General features: G+C 43.6%; 1 protein-coding gene across 1 annotated transcript in view; it reads left to right on the forward strand.

Moving 5' to 3' along the window:
• Positions 1-19,145, forward strand: part of LOC129695582 (neuromedin-K receptor-like) — a 61,015-nt gene extending 41,870 nt beyond the window's left edge. Inside the window, exons 4-5 of the mRNA XM_055632664.1 lie at positions 2,623-2,819; positions 17,295-19,145. Of these exons, the coding sequence (XP_055488639.1) occupies positions 2,623-2,819; positions 17,295-17,610 (513 nt within the window). The 3' untranslated portion in view covers positions 17,611-19,145. The remainder of the gene's footprint in view (positions 1-2,622; positions 2,820-17,294) is intronic.
• The last annotated feature ends 209 nt before the right edge of the window (positions 19,146-19,354 follow it).

Consider the following 19,354-nt stretch of genomic DNA (forward strand, 5'->3'; position numbering starts at 1 on the left):
CCCTTTCACTTGAGGGGAAGGGTCTTGATCCAAAATGCAACCATCTATTTCCCTCCAGAGATGCTGCCTGACCCACTGAGTTTCTCCTGTAAATTATTTTTCGCTCAATAATTATCCTTTGTTTTTTCTAAGTGACATTTTCATATAGAATTAATATCTCTTAATTTTCCACCACCACCAATATTATGCTGACTGCAGTGATGACCTTCTTTATGTTGCAACCATTTAGTCTTTGCATCAAAGGAAGAATTTGTGTTTGCGGTCAGGACCTTCACAATGTTCACCCTTCATCAAAAACCGAGGAAACATTCTATCTGAATCTTTATTTTGCGCACTACTAGCATTTTAAATAGCTCCCATATTTATATCTTCTCAGATTTCACTCGACTTCCACTCCATCCTTTCCTTCCGATTAACCCTTTCTTTAAAGAACACAGTTGTTAAGTTCTCCTTGATCATTACCTCAGCCATGACCTCTGCCTTGGCTTTGATTCTTAATTAATGTCACCCTTGACCATCCTTTAAGTATTAATAATATAAATTATTGAACTATTATCATGCATATTTTTTATATCCATCCCAGGGAACTGGAAAGATGAGAGCTTTTGTGGGTATGGGGAACTAAACGATGGGGGGGAGGGGTGAGGCCAGGGGAAGATCAGCCATGATCATAGTGAATGGCAGGACAAGCAGTCCACTCCTATTCCTATTTTGTTATGTTTGTTTGTATTTGCTGAATTTTCATTTTCAAGTGGTCTATTGCGTTTATGCAAACATATCTGTAAGAAATAGAAGCAGAAGGAAGATATTCCACCCCCTGTGCTTACTTTGCCATTCAGTGGCCATGGTTGCTCTTTTACCTCAGCACGTCTTTCCTGCACTGACAATCTATCAATCAATGGTGATGTTCCCTCCCACTGTAATTTTTTGCACTGGTGTGGCTCATGATTACCATTAAATAACATAATGTAGATTTTAAGATTTTTAAAATAAACGTTATTCTTAATTTAATTTAGCAAAAAAAAAAAGGAAAGTGAAGAGTATAAAAGGTGGCATACAGATGGTAGTGAAATATTGAAAGTGACTTCCTGAAGATGCTTAACTGTGAATACAACTGGACTGGAAGATGCACTATATTTGTCACTGCCTGACAACGCTTTGGCTACATGAATACCTTCTGGGGGATGAATATTAATGGTCCTTTTTGTTGCATTCTCTGTATTGATAGGAATGACTTTTAGTCTTTTTGACAGGATTGTCACACCCGTCAGATTCAAACAGACAACAGATCAAGCTCATCAATTGAGTTTCTGACAAAACCATTTCACTTCAATGTCAGTTACCTTTATATTGAGCATTTAATTTTGGAGAAGATCCGGAGGAATTTCATGAATATGCCATGAAAAAACTAGACACCAAGACACAGACGGAGAAATTAAGACAAAAGATAGACACAAAAAGCGGAAGTAACTCAGCGGGTCAGACAGCATCTCTGGAGAAAAGGAATAGGTGACGTTTCGGGTCGAGACCCTTCTTCAGAAATTAAGACAGTTGATTGTTAAATTATAGTCTTTTAGGAGAGTGAGAGGTGTTTATTTATTTATACATCTGATGCCCAGGCAGCTGATGTAGACTCTGGAAATGTAATGATGGGAAGGGTCAGAGTACCCCAAGCCTCAGTTCTTGGTAGTTGATGAGCTGAAGGTAGGACTTGGTGAATAGTGAGTTCTGAATGGGTTTTATTATCGAGAAGAGAATTTAAAATGTGATTCATTGAGGCACAGGCAGCACACAAAGGTTGACAAGGTCAGGGAGAGCAGGGGTGGATATAGACTCATTTCAGTGATGGCTGGTGGAACTGAGTTTAGTAGGGACAGAATAGGGGGGTGGGGGCAACATGGAAAGAGAATAATTTTAGAATTATGGGCAAGGCTAGTTTTAGGCAGCAGAAAATATGGTACTGCCTCCTGTCTGGGCTGGGCATAAAATGTCCCATAACACAGCTCTGTGCACTAATACAGTTATTATTTGTCCATTAACAAAGATGGTCTACTCAAAAGTAAAACATTGCAGATGTTAGAAATCTGAAAAAACAAGAAAAGTAATGGAAATACCCAGTTGGTCAACCTTCACCATTTGCTGGCTGCCCCTACATCTTCATTTCACTACACTTTATTGTGTATGTGATGAATGAATCTGATTGATTGATTGATTGATTGAGAAAAACAGAACAGATATTGTGCATTAATAACCTGATGAAATGGTTAATAGAGTTAATATTGTATATTAATGACCTGATGAAAAGTCACTGACCTGAAATATTAACTCTGTTTAGATTCTGCAGAGTATTTCCAAAACAATTTGGCCATTTTTTATTGTGCTGTTCCTGTTATCATTCCTTATTATAAGTTTGTTCCTGTTTCCCCATATGACAGCAGAAGTAACTCATCAAGCATTTGATGAGCCGTGAAGTGTTTTCTAATGTCCTGGCATCATAAAAGGTTGTATCTAAATTAGTTTCTCTCCATTTAATGAGTTTCACCACTCTGCCATATGTTTGAGACTAATGAATGCATTGCTTCTTTGATTATTATTCACTTGCTCCTTTGCTTTTTTGTATAGGTTGTTAAAATGATGATTGTGGTGGTTTTCACCTTCACCGTTTGCTGGCTGCCCTACCACGTCTTCTTTCTCGTCACCAAGCAGTATCCAAAAGTAAACACCTGGAAGCCCATACAACAAGTTTACTTGGCTGTGTTTCTACTGGCAATGAGTTCCAACATGCACAACCCTATCATATACTGCTGCTTGAACAGCCGGTAAGTCAAACCTTCTAGGTTGAAGCTGTCTTTCTCCTCAGCATTTCAATTGATTGATTGAGTATCAAATTGGAGATTACTCAAAACATTACAACGGTGACTAAAGGTGTGAGTCCAGGATTGGTGCTGTTTGTGGTTTATATTAATGATCTGGATGAGAATGTACAAGGCATGATTAGTAAGTTTGCAGATGACATTAAAGTAGGTTAGGTCTTTATTCTCTGGAGCGCAGAAGGTTAAGGGGGGACCTGATAGAGGTCTTTAAAATGATGAGAGGGATAGACAGAGTTGATGTGGACAAGCTTTTCCCTTTGAGAATAGGGAAGATTCAAACAAGTGGACATGACTTCAGAATTAAGGGACAGAAGTTTAGGGGTAATATGAGGGGGAACTTCTTTACTCAGAGAGTGGTAGCGGTGTGGAATGAGCTTCCAGTGGAAGTGGTGGAGGCAGGTTCATTTGTATCATTTAAAAATAAATTGGATAGGCATATGGATGAGAAGGGAATGGAGGGTTATGGTATGAGTGCAGGCAGGTGGGACTAAGGGGGAAAAAAAAAAATTTGTTCGGCACGGACTTGTAGGGCCGAGATGGCCTGTTTCCGTGCTGTAATTGTTATATGGTTATAGGTGGTATTGTAGATGGTGAAAATGGTTATTAAAAGTTACATCATGTGGTTGAGGAATGGTTAATAGAGTTTAATGAAGATAAGTGCAAAGTTTGGATTTTGGGAAGTCAAACCCGGGCAACACCTTTGCAGTGAATGACAGGGATCTTGGGAATAATGTAGAGCAGAGAGATTGAAAAGTGCAGGTACGTAGTTCCCTGAAAGTAGTATCACCGTTAGATAGGATAGTGAAGGAGGCTTATGGTACATTGGCCTTCATTAGTCAAGGTATTGAAGTTGAATAACACGTTGGTGGCGCTGTATTTTAAGTATTGTGTTCAGTTTTGGTCACCCTGCTATAGGAAGGATATTGGAAAGAGTGCAGAGAGTATTTACAAGGATGTTGCCAGGACTCAAAGTATTGAGCTATGGGGAGAAATTGGGCAGGCCAGGACTTTACTCCTTGGAGCACAGGAAGCTGAGGGGTGATCTTATAAATGTGTATAAAATTATGAGGGGAATAGATAGGGTGAATGTACATAGCCTTTTACCCAGAGTTGGGGAATCAAGAACCAGGGGACATATGTTTATGGTAAGGGGGGAAAGATTTAATAGCAACCCGATGGACAACTTTTCCACAGAGGACGGTGGGTATGTGGAATGAGCTGCCAGAGGAGATAGTTAAGGCAGGTACTATAATAACATTTAAAAGACATTTGGATAAGATGAAGCAAATATGGGCAGGTGGGGCGAGTACAGATGGGCCATCTTGTTCAGCATGGACATGTTGGGCCAAAGGGCCTGTTTCCATGTGGCATGACATAGTGTACAAGCCAAAAGGGCTGGAAATAGATACTCTAACACATTTAAGTTTTAGGATGAGCTCTTGAATTGCCTCCTCACAGATAGCTATGGATGAAGTGCTAGTAAATGTGATCAGTATAGATAGGCATTTGATCGTTAGCATGGACATGGTGGGCTGAGGTCCTTTATGATTCTATGGCTTTATGAATCTAATAGCCATTTTTCATGGGGCGACTTGACGCAAGATGTAGCCAGAGTGGAGTGGTTGTGGTCTAGCACGATATCACACGATATAACGGGGGTAGAGTAAAGAGTTCCCACGGTACTCGGCAATTCTGTCATTTGTGCGAGTGACTTGTCCGTCTCCCGATCTTTCCCGTTAATCGTGAATGAACATCGTGGACTGTAGTGTAGTTAATCACGTGGCCGAAACGTTGTCTATTTCCTTTGTTCCATAGATGCTGCTGCACCCGCGGAGTTTCTCCAGCATTCGGGGGGGGGGGGTGTGTGGGTGGGAGTTGGGGGGGGGGGGGGGGGGGGAGAGACATAAGGCAGCCTGAAGAATGGGTCGCCTGTCCATTTCCCTCCGTAAATGCTGCCTGGCCTGCGGAGTTCCTCCATTCATGCCTGTGTGAGAGGGAGGGAGGGAGAGAGAGAGAGAGAGGCACACACAAGGTGGATGCGAAATCTCACCTGCCTATTTCAGTGACAGACACCCACCGCCAGTAAATGAAGACACCCCCATTTGTCTCCCCCTCCTCTCCCTCGACTGCCCCACCTTTCCCTCCCAACTCCAGTCCTGTCCCGACCCCCTGGGAAACTGAAGGTTTCCCGCAGTAATTAAAGAGTTCCCACGGTAGACTGTAAAACTGGGACCCTGGTTCTGGACTCTCCCAACATCGGGAACATCCTTCCTCCATCTAGCCTGTCCAATCCCGTAGATACGATTAGACAGGTATCTAGTTATTTAATTCAATTGATGATTTCTATCGCCCAGCCTCTCATCTTTCAATCGGGTTCGGCCAGGAAGGAACTGCAGATGCTGGATTAAAACGAAGATAGACACAACATGTAGCTCAGTGGGACAAGCAGCATATCAGAAGGGTCTCGACCCGAAATGTCACCCATTCCTTCTCCCCAAAGATGCTGCCTGCCGTCGAACTCATTCTCTTTAAACCGGCATCTGCTGTTCCTTCCGACACATACACAAGAAATAAGCAACTTTTCGGGCCGAAATGTTGCCTATTTCCTTCGTTCCATAGATGATGCTGCACCCGGGGGGGGGTAGAGAGATAAGGCCTCCTACCGTTCGCAGGAGTTCCCACGGTAACCGCAAGAGTTACTACGGATATCGCACTGGCCACTACGTTCATAAAATGTTGCAATGCTCAACCACAAGTGTACAAGCCACTCTTGGACAAATTCAAACATGTTTGAATTTTCTCCCGAGTACCCAAGTTACACGATTACCTGCCGTTAGCACCACGGTGGTCCACGAATGCCGTACTGTTACCGCACGAGGTTCCCACGATGTTAAACTCTGGTTACCTCTTGCGTCAAGTCGCCCTGTGAAAAGGGGGTTTAAGAGCAAGGAAGTCATAATGCATCTTTTGAAACTTTGGGTTAGATACAAGTGGAGCATTGTCTGAAGTTCCAGGCATCAAGAGTCATCAAGTTCCAGACATCAAGTGGAGTATTTTCCATCACACTCTTGAGTTGTGTCCTGCAGATAGTCAAAAGGCTTTGAGCATAGGAGGCGAGTCGTTGAGCTCCGAGCACTTGTTGAGTTTAAGAACTTAAATCACTGGTCCACTTGAGTCTCTGGTGGTGACCATCCAGGATTTTTTGTTTGGAGACCCAACAATGTACTTGATTGTCAAGGATTAACAGTGGGATTCTCTGTTGAAAATGGTCATTGCCTGACATTTTTGTGCCATGAATGTTACTTGTCATTTATCCGCCCATATCTGACCATGCAGACATGAACGGCTTCATTCACGGTGTGGCTGCAAATGGATTTAAACTTTCTCTAATCAGTGGTGGATATCTCCTTGACATAGTTAATAATGGTCTTTCAGAAGCAGATGAAGGGCTGGGCATAGGATGCTGCCCTTAGCAAGCTTAGTAATGATTTTTTGGGTTGGGATGATTGACTTTCAACAATCATAATCATCTTACTGTGAGTGTGGTATGACTCCAACCACTGAAGTGCTTCAGGTTTACCAGAATAAACCTGGTGCCAAAAGAAAAAAACGCAACATGAGAAATGACTTTTTTCACACAAGTGGTTAGGTCTTGAATGTCTGCCAAGGGTGTAGTGGTGATCAAAAGGTAACTGGTAAGTACTTGAAATGACAGAATTTATAGGGCAAAGCGGAGATGTCAGGAGAGATCACTTGCATCGAGCACTTGACGGGGCACATGGTTTCCTCTCAAGCTGGAATCGTTGCTGATTCGAAATTTCCACATTGCAGTCTGAGATTCACAGAGTTGTCAGGGTGAGAGGTGGATGGGGTCGTATCGAATTCTCTATGGAAGTGATTGGAGCATGAGGGAGGTGGGGGGGGAGAGGAAGACAATGGGGACCAGGCGTTGGGGGCCCACCGTGAAAAACAATGGAGGACCCAGCGTGAGGGGACCGCCGTGAGGGACGGGAGGAGAACAAAGGGGGACCCGGTTTTTGGGGGGGGGGCACTTTAGTTTTAGAATCCTCTGCCCAGGGGATAAGTCTGTGTTTGTTCATTTGTTCCGGTTTGTTCCTGTGAAGGCGCCGTGCACACGGTAGCCAGCCAATAGTCGCTTGTCTTTTTTTTTCACTTTTAATTTCAGGTTTTTGTGTACCTTGTTGTATGTTGTGACTGTTAGCAGACCAATTTTCCTCCGGAGATGGATAAACTTTATCGTACCGTCCAAAAGTATATAAAATTATAAGAGGTATGGATAAGAGTAGAGATTCAGAACCTTTTTCCCAGGATAAAAATATCAAATTGATACAAATACATCGATAGATGTATGCCTCTAATATTAAATACTAGAGGCATAACTTTAAGGTGGGAGATGCAAAAGTTTAAAAGTGATTGGCGGAGCAAGTTTTTTACACGGAGGGTGGTGAGTGCCTGGAACGCACTGTTGGGGGTGGTAATGGATACAGATACGATTGGGGCAGTTAATAGACTTTTGGATATGCACAAAGATATGCAGGGAATGGAGACATGTGAATTATGTATAGGCAGATACGAGTTGGTGTTGGTATCGTGTTCGGCACATGCATTGAAAGAGGCCGCAAGAGTTGTTCTGTGCTAATCTATCTTTGTTAAACTAAACATCAACACTTCAGCAGTATGCTGCAATCACATTAGGATGCATTACGATTAGCGGCAAGGATTGGATTTTTTTTTTAAATGAAAGAAAATATCAGTATGGAGCCTTTAAGACCAATTATCTTACCAATTCTGTGAGTGTTCCATGGCTGCAATCAAAATGGCCAAAAATTGGTCCCCTCCTGTTTGTAGACTCAGTACATTCTTTCATGAGGGTCCATCCAGCAGATGAAAGGCAGAGAGAGAAAGCACAAGGTGTCGTGTTTTGACGGAAGCAGCAGCCATCCTCATTCAAGTTACACTCATTGACCTTTCAAGTAAAACTGAAGCTGACAGTGTAAGTCTGCAAATAACAGAAGTTGAGAGAAAGAGCATTCACAAGTGGCTTGAATGCTCTTTGGTGAGAGAAGAAATTGCAACTGAAGCATAAGCTTGGTTCATCGGCAGCCACAGAGAGCAGAGTGAAGTTTGTGAATCATTCAAATTTTATGGGGGTGAGAGGGAATTGTTTTCAAAGCCAATAATATTTTTGTACTGGAAGACAATACTGAGAAAGTGAAAGCATTGAATGCTGCCGTGTGAGAACATGAAAAGCAATATTACTCATGAAAATTGGTGCTTTTAGAGTTGGATAGGGCAAGCATCCATTGTCATGAAACAATTGTTGTCAAATACCAGAATGCAGCAGCATCCGCTGCTCACAATTCACAAGTAATTGAAGATGAAAGGATTGTTCTATCCATCATTTAATTGGATGAAGTTTTTGCATAATCAATATGTTAGGTGCCTGACTATTTGCAGAGAGTGGATGGTCAAGAGTGGTGCTCATGGGTTCAGCTGGGTGTTGTCACCATGGCTTTGTGAAATAGTGCCATATAGATTATAAACCAGGGTAGGTCAAGGAAATAAAATATTTGTGGACATTAAATAATTGAAAAAATTACATTTGTGGCATCTTTCATTGATTTACAATATTCCAGTGGCTCAAAGTCTTCCTCCACTTCAGGAAACCAAAATTAGAAAGAACGCTATTGCAAGTCATTCCCTGGCTAAGACTAGACAGTTAAGAGTGGGGAACCAGGTGAGTACAATCCTTGTAGGTCTCAACCCTTGCATAATGGCGTGGAGATGAGTCCTGAGGTGTAGCCAGGGCGAGAAAAACCAACAGGTTTGATGGGAACTGTGGTACGAAAGTTGAGGGCTTGAGCAGATCAGTAGCTGCAGAAATAGTATCAGTGAACTGAGTCTTACTTTCAAGTGCAGACACCAAATCAGATTCAGAAATGGGATTATGTATCCAAAGTTGATTGATGTGTGAGATAGATTTAATTAACAGTCTAACGGTTCATGAACTTTTTATATGGTGTTCAGAAAGAGATCAAAACAGGATTGGAATGAGACCTATAATGTTAAAGACCTGTAAAGATGTTAAATTATTGTTAAAGAGATAGAACATAGAGCGTGAACAGTTCAGCACGGGAACAGGCCCAAGGGCCTGTGGCGACTTCAGGCCCTCGTGACTTTTAGGTACAGCTTGTTCCCGTTGCCCAGCAACAAGCAGCGCCACGTGAGGGTCGAGAGCTGAGATTCAAACTCCGAGGTCAGAGGGTATAACAGTCTTTTCTGTACAAGGGGAGTTTGAGAGATTTTTATTAAATGAGGCACAAGGTGTTTGGCAAAGCTTGGTGTCGCTTGTCATTTACTTTCGGTCGTGAGATTTAGTGGATTCTACAACTGGTGACCTCGTGGCTACACGCAACTTCAATTTACTTACGAAATGTACAACGATAGAAGTGAAGCGGTGTCAGTCGATGAAGTAAAACTTGACGTCCCAATGTTTTTTACGACCAACGCAAGAGTGTGGTTTTTGATACTAGAAGCTCGATTTCACTCCCTCAATGTCACAAGCCAATGAAAAAAAATGTTGTGCCCAGCAGCTCGTCTTCCAGAGCAGATCGCATTCTACAAATATCAACACCTGAGGAAATTATGAGGCCCGGCAGTAGAGGCGACTACTGCCCGTGGGCAAACTAGCCACCGCATTTTTCTCATCGACCACTGTTCGGGTATGCAATATCTTATTGACTCTGGCGCCAAGTTATTCCGGTTGTTCCTCCCAGTTCCCCAGAGTGTTTACACCCTAACCTCAGATGTGTTCTCACTGCCACAAACAATTCTAGCATAAGGACATTCGGTCAGAAATCGGTCACACTCGACTTCGGTCTGCAGAAAAAGTTTTGCTGGATTTTCAGTCCCTGACGTATCAAAGCTTATTATCGTAGCGGATTTTCTTTCACACTTTTCTTTGCTGGTGGATTTAAGAAATTGCCGCTTGAGTGATTGCTGAATTCATGCACAGATGAACTGCATCTGCCGTCCGGCAATGACCATCTCTCACCTTACCAGCCTCCAACCCAGCACCGGCCCATATCAGGAATTACTGAAACAAATTCTGCGACTAATATCTCCGTCTTACCGGCACAATGATATCAAACACTCTGTTACAGGTTACCCGTGGATCGCCCCAAGGTGGCAAAGGCGGAATTTGAAAATATGTTTGAGCTCGGGATCATCCGTAGGTCTAGGACCGCTGGACATCACCTCTTCACATGGTCCCGAAGAAGTCTCCCGGAGATTGGCGACTCTGCGGTGACTATCGTGCACTAAACGATGCCGCTATTCCAGATCAATACAGCATTCTACATTTGCAGTATTTCTCTTCAAGTCTACAGGGTAAGCGGGTGTTCACAAGCATTGATCTTGTGCACGCCTATTATCAAATTCCGGTTGAGCCTGCCGATATTTCCATGACAGCCGTGGTCACTCCGTTCAGGACGTTCAAATTTCTACGGATGCCGTTTGGTTTACGGTACGCAGCACAATCGTTTCAGCGTTTCATGGACCACGTACTCTCCGGCCTCAATTTTGTCTCCGCATACATCAACGAAGTGTTGGTAGCGAGCTCCAGTGAGGACGAACACAAGGAACACCTCGGATTACTGTTCCGGCGTCTCGACAAATATGGTATTGTCGTTAACATGAACAAATGCGTGTTTGGCGCTCGCGAACTCACTTTCCTCGGGCATCGCGTGACGGAGAACGGCATCCTGCCCAGCGAATCAAAGATGCGGGAAATCTGAAATGACCCAATGATAAATTAGTTAAACCAATTACGGCAATTTTTGGGGATGATAAATTTCTACCGCCGCTTTCTACTGAATGCCGCAAGTTCCCTATTATCCTTACTCAAAGGTTCGGACAAATCATCTTCAAAGAAATCGTTGAGTTTTTCCCGAGGATGCTGTGCAAGCCTTCAACACCCCTAAGAGGACTCTCGCCAACGCAATTATGCTGGCCCATCAGAGGCCCAATGCCTTATTTTCATTCACCACTGATGCCTCCATCAACGACGTGGGAGCTGTCGTGGAGCAGCGCGTGAACGGCAGGTGGGAGCCTCCGGCATTCTTTTCGGAAAAATTATCACCCACTCAGGTGTGGTACAGTACGTTCGGGCGAGAACCTTTGGCTATGTACCTCGCCGTCAAGCATTTCCGCCATCTGTTGGAAGGCTGTAACTTCGCTATTTATATGGATCACCAACCGCTCACATACACTGCTCGTACAAGTGTGAGGAACTATTCACCACAGGAAATCCACCACGTATTTTGTTTAGCAATTCTCCAGTGATATCAGACATATTCAAGGTAAAGCAAATCGGGTTGCCGACGCCCTATCAAGACAGGAGGTGGATGCTCTGAATGCGGCCACATTCATCGATTTTTATGCCATGGCTCGCTTGCAGCATACTGATCCCAAACTTATCCATTTCCAACAGACGCATACAGCCCTAAAATTGGAAGATGTACCGATCGGTGACACCAGAGAAACCATAATTTGTGACAATTCCACTGGCAAATCTAGGCCGTTTGTGCCTTCAGGGGGCATTGAGAGGTTTTCTGCGCGCTGCATAATTGATCACATCCGGGCAAGAAGGCTACGATAAACAGTGTTTCATCTGGCCTCTCATCAAGTGGGACGTTGGATTGTGGGCAAAGACTTGTCTACCATGTCAACAATCCAAGATCTCCAGGCACACTGGGACCCCATTCGGCAAGTTTCGTGGACGGAACACTCGTTTCGAGCACGTGCATCTGGACTTGGTTGGCCCACTCCCACCGTCAAGAAACGACACATATCCGCTCACTTGTGAAGACCGGTTCACAAGATGGCAAGATGCTATCCCAGTCATCAACATTTCAGCAGAGACAATAGCCTGCGCCTATGTTGACTGATGGATTTCGGTCTTTGTGGTCCGAAGTACGATCAAAACATACCGAAGACTGCAATTCAAGTCTGCGCTGTTTCAAACACTAACCGACCTTTTGTGCACGAACCGAATTCGAACTACGGTGTATCATCCACAAGCGAACGGCCCGATTGAACGGTTTCAACGCCAGTTGAAAGCCGCTCTGGCAACCGGACGAGACTCGTTGAACAGGACTGAACGGTTGCCTCTGGTTCTGCTTTGCATTCGTACGGCAGTGAAAGCAGACCTTTGCTTGTTCGTCGGCGGAAATAGTTTATGGCACAACTCTGAAGCTGCCCGACTAATTTGTCAAACCAATTCCCATGGACAGATCCTATGACCCAGACATATATGTCAATCAATTACAGCAAACTATGCAGCTACTCAGGCGAACACTGACGCTGCAAACGCCTGCAATGGTCTACATGCCTGCTGATCTCCAAAGCTGCACACATGTTTTAGTCCGACACGACGCTGTCTGTCAACCTCTTCAGCAAGCATACAATGGCCCGTACCAAGTCATCCAACGCCTACCCAAGAGTTTCGTAATCAACCGGAATGGAAAAATGGACAATGTATCCGTTGACCAGTTAAAGCCAGCACATGTCGAAAAGCGGGCGAAGTCACAGGACATGAACAATTCCTGTCAAAAGACCTCCAACACTGCAGTAACAAACGAGATCAGGCCGTAAAATCAATCTGCCAAACCGGAACGGGGCAGGACAAAGCCAGGCAGTCGCCACCTTTTGACTCGGTGACTAAGAGGGGAACTGTGGCGACTTCAGGCCCACGTGGTTTTTAGGTACAGCTTGTTCCTGTTGCCTAGCAACGAGCAGCGTCATGTGAGGGTCGAGAGCTGAGATTCAAACTCCAAGATCAGAGGGTATTACAGTCTTTTCTGTACAAGGGGAGTTTGAAGAGATTTTTATTAAACGAGGCACAAGGTGTTTAGCAAAGCTTGGTGTCGCTTACCCTTTACTTTCGGTCGTGAGATTTAGTGGATTCTACAGGCCCATGATACCTGTGCCAAACTTGATGCCAATTTAAACTAATCCTTTCTGCCTGCACATGATCCACATCCCATCATTCCCTGCACATTCAAAGCCTCTTTAACATCATTGTCATATCTGTTTCCACCACCCACTCTTGACAGTGTTTTCTTGTCACCTACAACTGTCTTTGTTTTTAACATCTCCTTTCTTAAAGTTATACCCTCTAATATAAATTCTTATCAGGCCCCCCTTCAGCCGCCATGCTCCAGAGAAAACAATCCTAGTTTGTCTAAATTTTCCTTATCGCTAATACCATCTAATCTAATCCAGGCAGCGTATTTGTAAATCTCTTCTGTGACTTCGCCAACGCCTCCACAGCCTGCCTGCCTGTTTTGTGGCAAGCAGAACAACACACAATGCTCTAAATGTGGTCTAATGTGCAACATGGCTTCCTGACCTTTATAGTCAATGCCTGGACTGTCAAAGGCAAGCATAACATATGCCTTCTTTACCACACTATGTGTTGCTACTTTCAGGCATTATGGACTTCAACCCAAAATCCCTCTGTACATCAGTGTTGTTAAGGACTCTGCCATTTGAGCTCCCAAAGTTCAACATCACACACTTGCCTGGATTTTACCCTACCTGCCATTTCTCCTACTATACACTATATGTAGCTATATATGCTGTTGTATCCTTTAACAGCTTTCTTCACTTCCCATAACTCTACCATGTTTTGCATCTTCTGCAATATGTCACTCTATATGCTACGATCACATCAATGATCCAATATTAGTTTCCTTGGGTCATACAGAATCCACACCTCCTTGCCTTAATGATTCACATTTTCATTATTAATATTACTTTTTCGCTGTTCAGGTCCTTAGCGAGCTCTCAAACAATTCCTTTTCACTAAATAATAGTTCAAATTCTCTTTGACATGGTTTTGACATTCTTTGCAAAATTTACATCATTTTCTTCTTGGAGCTCTAATTATTGTGTCACTTTTTTATTCTTTGTTTGCCTCATTTCAGGAAATGTGCTAGTTTTTGCCATTTTTTATGCTTGATTTTAGTTGATGTTGAACATTAGTCACCAATGGCTGTTTTTTATATCAAGCAATGTTCTTGCCCCTTTGGGGTTCAAAGTGATTTTGTATCATATCACGTTATTTTTTTGAACACCACTCGCAACCAACTACACCATAATTTTACCGATTAACAGATTTGCCCAGTTTACCGTGAACAGTCTCTGTCTCATCACATCAGTCAATCTTGGCCAAATCCAGAGCCATTGTATTTATAAATCACTCGGATCGTGGGAGTGAAAGTCACATATCTAGCTTTGTGCAGACACAGAGTGAAAACGTTCCAAGCAGTGAAAGCATCGAATTACAAAACACATGACCTTATACTTATCTACACAGACATCTACAGTATTTACTAGACAATTTCCATTTAATGGTTAATAATTTATGCAAATGGATAATAAGAATTCTCTAATGTAGCAACTTGTATTCCTTCTCTCTGGACTTATGAAACCTCAGTGGGAGAGACAACTGTCTGTTTGAAAGGTACTAAAAGAGTAATCTGAACAAATAGCTACATTATTTTGTAGATGTTACACATTGTAGTCATAGTGCAGGAATGATGGAGTAAATAAACATTAAGAGTAGTGTTTTGGAACTCCCAAACACTCAGTGGACTGCTTATTCCATCATGTAAGTTCCTGAAAGTTGATGGCCTGCTTTGTGCTCATCCAGACAATTGCAGAATATTCCATTACATCCCAATTTAAACTTGATGACAGTGAAAAGGCTTTAATATCATCAGGAGATGAGACACACACCACAGGACATCCAGCTTCTCCCCTACTGCACCCAAGCTATTTACATAACTCAAGAAGACACAGAGTGCTGGAGTAGCTCGACGGGTCACCCAGCATCTTAGGAGAACATGGATTGGCAACATTTTGGGTCGGCACACTCTTCAGACTGATTGTAAGTGTGTGGGGAGGCGAGAGAGAAAGTTGGAATGCGAAACAGCAGAACAAACCTTGCAAATTATAGCCTGATACAGGTGAGGAGGGTTATTCGATAGACAGATGAATGAACAAAGGTTAGAGATGAAAATAACGAAGATGTGATACAAAAGGATTGAAGAGATACAAATTGTGAAGCTGGAAGAAGAAATACAAGGGGTAGGGAGATGAGTCCAGGTGTGGCCCAGGGAAGGGGGATGGTGGGTTACGGGGGGGAAGAAGAGAAGGGGAAGGTTATGCAGTTACTTAAAATTGGAGAATTCAATATTCATACCATTGGGTTGTAAGCTACCTGAGCAGAATATCTATTGTTCCTCTAGTTTGTGTGTGGTCTCACTCTGGCAATGGAGGAGGTCCAAGACAGAAAAGGTTAGTATAGGAAGAGGAAGAGGAATTAAAATGGATAGCAACTGGGAGATCCTGCAGGCCTTGGCGGACCAAGAGTAAGTGTTTGATGAAATGGTCGCCGAGCCTACACTTGGTCTCACTGACTTACAGGAGGCCAAATCGGGAACAGTGGATGCAGTAGATGGGGGTAAGACGAGGTGCCCGTCAGACTCTATCTCACCTGGAAGGACTGCTGGGTCCCTGAAAGGAGGTGAGGGATCAGGTACAGTGACAAGTGTTACACCTTTTGTGGTTGCAGTCGAAAATAGCTGGAGAGGGGGTTTTTTGGGTGGGAAGGGGTGAATGAATCAAGAGAGTGGTCTCTGTGGAAAGGGGTGGGGATGGGAAGATGTGATTGGTAGTGATATTACAGTAGAGGTGATGGAAATGTCGGAGAATAATGTATTACATTCAGTGACTGGTGGGGTGAAAAGTGAGGACCAGGGGAACTCTTACCTCTGTTGCATCTGGGGGAGAGGGAAAGCAGAGCAGATCAAGGAGATGCAGGTGAGGTGTTCATATATGACAGGAGGGGGGAATACCATGTTTACTAAAGGATTAGAATACCTAATCTTGGGAGCAGATACAGCGAAGTTAGAGAAATTGAGAGTACGTGACGGGACCAGTAAAGATTCTGATGAGTGCTGACACTGGGTCTCAGGATGTTAACTGTATGAAGGAACTGCAGATGCTGGTTTAAACCAAAGATAGACACAAAATGCTGGAGTAACTCAGCGGGACAGACAGCATCTCTGGAGAGAAGGAATGGGCAACGATTCAGGTCGAGACCTTTCTTCAGACTGACATCTGGGGGGGAGGGAGATAGATAGATAAGGAAGTGTGACAGTGGGAAATGTTGATTCTGCTGTGGGGATGTTCGTGTTAAATTTATCATGTATTGTGTTCTTTTTATTCATATGGCTGTAATGGTAACTCAAATCTCACTATACCTATTGGTGCATGTATTAATACATGTCTCTTGCACTCTTGAAGGTGCAAAGGGAATGGAGATCAAGGAAAATGCAAAATAGATCATTGCTAGCTGGGAGAAGGTAACGACAAAGAAAACAGATAAAATGTAGTTGGAAATAGTAAGACTGGTCAGAGAACTGGGAAGTTCTCAGGATGTTAATGTCAGCCAATGTCGCGGATTAGTGGCTAGATCTTGTTGGAGATTGTTATTGCATGGCACCTCTGTGGTCAATGCTACTATCCACTTGTCAGTCCAGCGCATCAGTCCAGTTGGCTTGGTCTTGCTGCATGTAAGCATGGGTTGATTCATTTGCTGATGAACTGCAAGTTGAGCACTGATCAATTGTCAGCAGACATTCCCTCTTCTATAATAATAATAATGGAAGGAACTCATTCATGAAGAATCTGAAGATGGTTAAGCAGGAACGTTGCCTTGAGGAACACTTGAGTGCTGCCTTTGATCTTGGACATCCCAGATGCAACAACCATCTTCCATTGTGGAAGATATGACTCCAACCAATGGTTCTTTGTATCTTTATGTCCAATCACTTTAGTTTTACCAGCCCTCTTTGTTACCACATCCCTTTAAATGCTGCCTTAAAGTCCTACCTTGCCACTGAAGTTCAGCTCTTTGGTCTGTATTAGGGTCAAGGCTGTGATAAGGCCTGGGGTTTTCGGGCCTAGCAATACCTAAAGGTGTGTTCTTGGCAAGGCTATTGATAAGTAAGTATTGCTTGATAACATTATTGATAGATAATCAGTTTCATCATTGTGGTGATGATTGAGGGTAGATTGATAGTGCAGTATTAGCAGGATATAAATAAAACGTATCTGACCTATTTCCATATTGTCAGTGAGATACCTGTCATTACTGTATTGAAGCAGCTCAGTGGAAAGTGTAGTTATTACTGGAGTATAGGTCGTCATTACTACAGCCGGGATATTCTCTTGTCCCGTAGCCTTTGCTGCAACATTTTAAGGGTGCAGCTCACCTAAAATGAGGATACACGTGTGGCCACATCATTCTTTTTGTTGATATGCTTGCAGATTTCGTGCTGGGTTCAAGAGGGCTTTCCAGTGGTGCCCCTTCATTGTTTTTTCTACCTACGATGAACTGGAACTACAGTCGACCAGGTTTCACCCCACTCGGCAGAATAGCGCCTACACCATCACCCGCATGGAGTCCAACATGACAGTGGAGTTCGAAACATCTAAAACTGATAGTGTGGAGGCATGCAGGAAAAAGGGTGCAGCTGCACGAAATGTGAGTTTCAATGGACATGCTCGAAATAATTCTAAAAACACTTCCCGAAGTTCGACTTACTTTAGCCAAGTAAGCACATCTTTGGACGACTACTCATAGAGCAACAGATTGTGTTATTTAATTTGTCAACTGGGCATGCACAATTGGTGCCATTCAACATGGAGGCTGTTTCCTGGATGTCATTTTGGCTTTGAAATTACAACTCTCCCCACTTGAGGCACAAAGCCTTAGGTTCAATCCCATTTCAGCACTTGGACTAGTGAGGTGACGTTGCTATTACTGCACTGGTATCATTTGAATGATGAAATTGGGTCATTTTTCATGACCTCCAGGGGGTGAAAGCAGAACTGAATTCCACTGTTGATTCTAATCACTGCAACCGCATGGCTAATAGGCACCCATGTTTATACAAGTTGGTTCCCGTTGTGGCTTGTTAATGCGTATTTCACATACAAGTGCCTACAGTGTTGAATCTCTATTGCCAGGTGTAGTATTACCTGGCCAATGGTTCATAAAGACCAAAACGGATAACCTGAGAAACTGTAGGACCAGTTTTAGCAAACATGCAGTGAGCATTAGGTAGCACAATTCCAGTAACTTTTTAATGTTTTGTCTCAGTCTTTGAGGAACATCAGAGTTGTCCTGACCAATGGCAACCACTCAGTAGCAAAAAAAAATAGATGGGTATTTAAGGGCCTGTCCCACTTATGCGTCCTTGTCTCGCAAATTACGCAACCTCGTGGTCACTTGAGGCATACGGGCACCGTATGGCCGCGCGGGGCCGGTCCCACTTAGAAATGCGGAGAGGTATGGAATTGTGCAGGGCTGGTCCCGACATCGCGTTGGGCTCCGAAATTCTTGCAGTGAACAAAATCTTTGCGCGCCAACGGCCTGTCGCGGAACTGACGGCCAAAGTGGGACAGGCCCAAGACCCTGGCGCGAAACAATGTCTCACCTTCACCAGCAGAAGCAGGCAAACGATCGCCGAACTCGGCCTGGGGCTCACGGCCGTTGCGGTCCGGATCCGCCCCCACTTCTACTCCCAGAGCAGGGCCAAGAAAATTGAAGATAGACATAAAATGCAGGAGTAACTCAGCGGGACCGGCAGCATCTCTGGATAGAAGCAATGAATGATGTTTCGGGTCAAGACCTTTCTTTTCAGACTGAAGAAGAGTCTCGACACGAAACATCACCCATTGCTTCTCTCCAGAGATGCTGCCGGGCCCGCTAAGTTACTCCAGCTTTGTGTCCATCTTCAAATGACGTCTTGCGCTCCAGACAGCTGTGCATACGCATGTAATCGCGCCCGACCTTCGCTCGACCGTCTTGGCTCAACGCGACCACGAGGTTGCGTAATTTGCGTGCCAAGGACACGTGTATGGGACAGGCCCTTTACTCTTTCTGGGATCACTGTTCAAAATCTTTTGTCTTTCCCAATGACTATGCTTAAAAACGTGATTAGTTAAAATCTGAGGCCTGCAGTTGTAATAGGTGCTCTCAAGTTTCACGTTTGTTCTTTTCCTTACAAAAAATTAATAGAAGGTGGAAATAGGGCCATGGTGTACTAAGTACCTTTTGGAAATGCTCAGTAGAAGCAGGATGTGCCCCATGTACCATTTCTGTTCTCTCACTACCAGGACTGTACATATTTTTTGTAATAGAAACAGATTGGATTTTAAAATTATATTGTATATTATTTGTCTATTAAGAGTAAATGTATAAATAGAAACATTACCATTGGCAAAGTATTGGTGTTCACAGCAGTTCATTGTCTATTCGACTGATTTTTGGGTTATGTATATATTTCTCAAGTAATCACATAGATTTATCTCCTCGTTCGAGC

This window comes from Leucoraja erinacea, chromosome 3, assembly GCF_028641065.1.
Source record: "Leucoraja erinacea ecotype New England chromosome 3, Leri_hhj_1, whole genome shotgun sequence".
NCBI lineage: Eukaryota > Metazoa > Chordata > Chondrichthyes > Rajiformes > Rajidae > Leucoraja > Leucoraja erinaceus.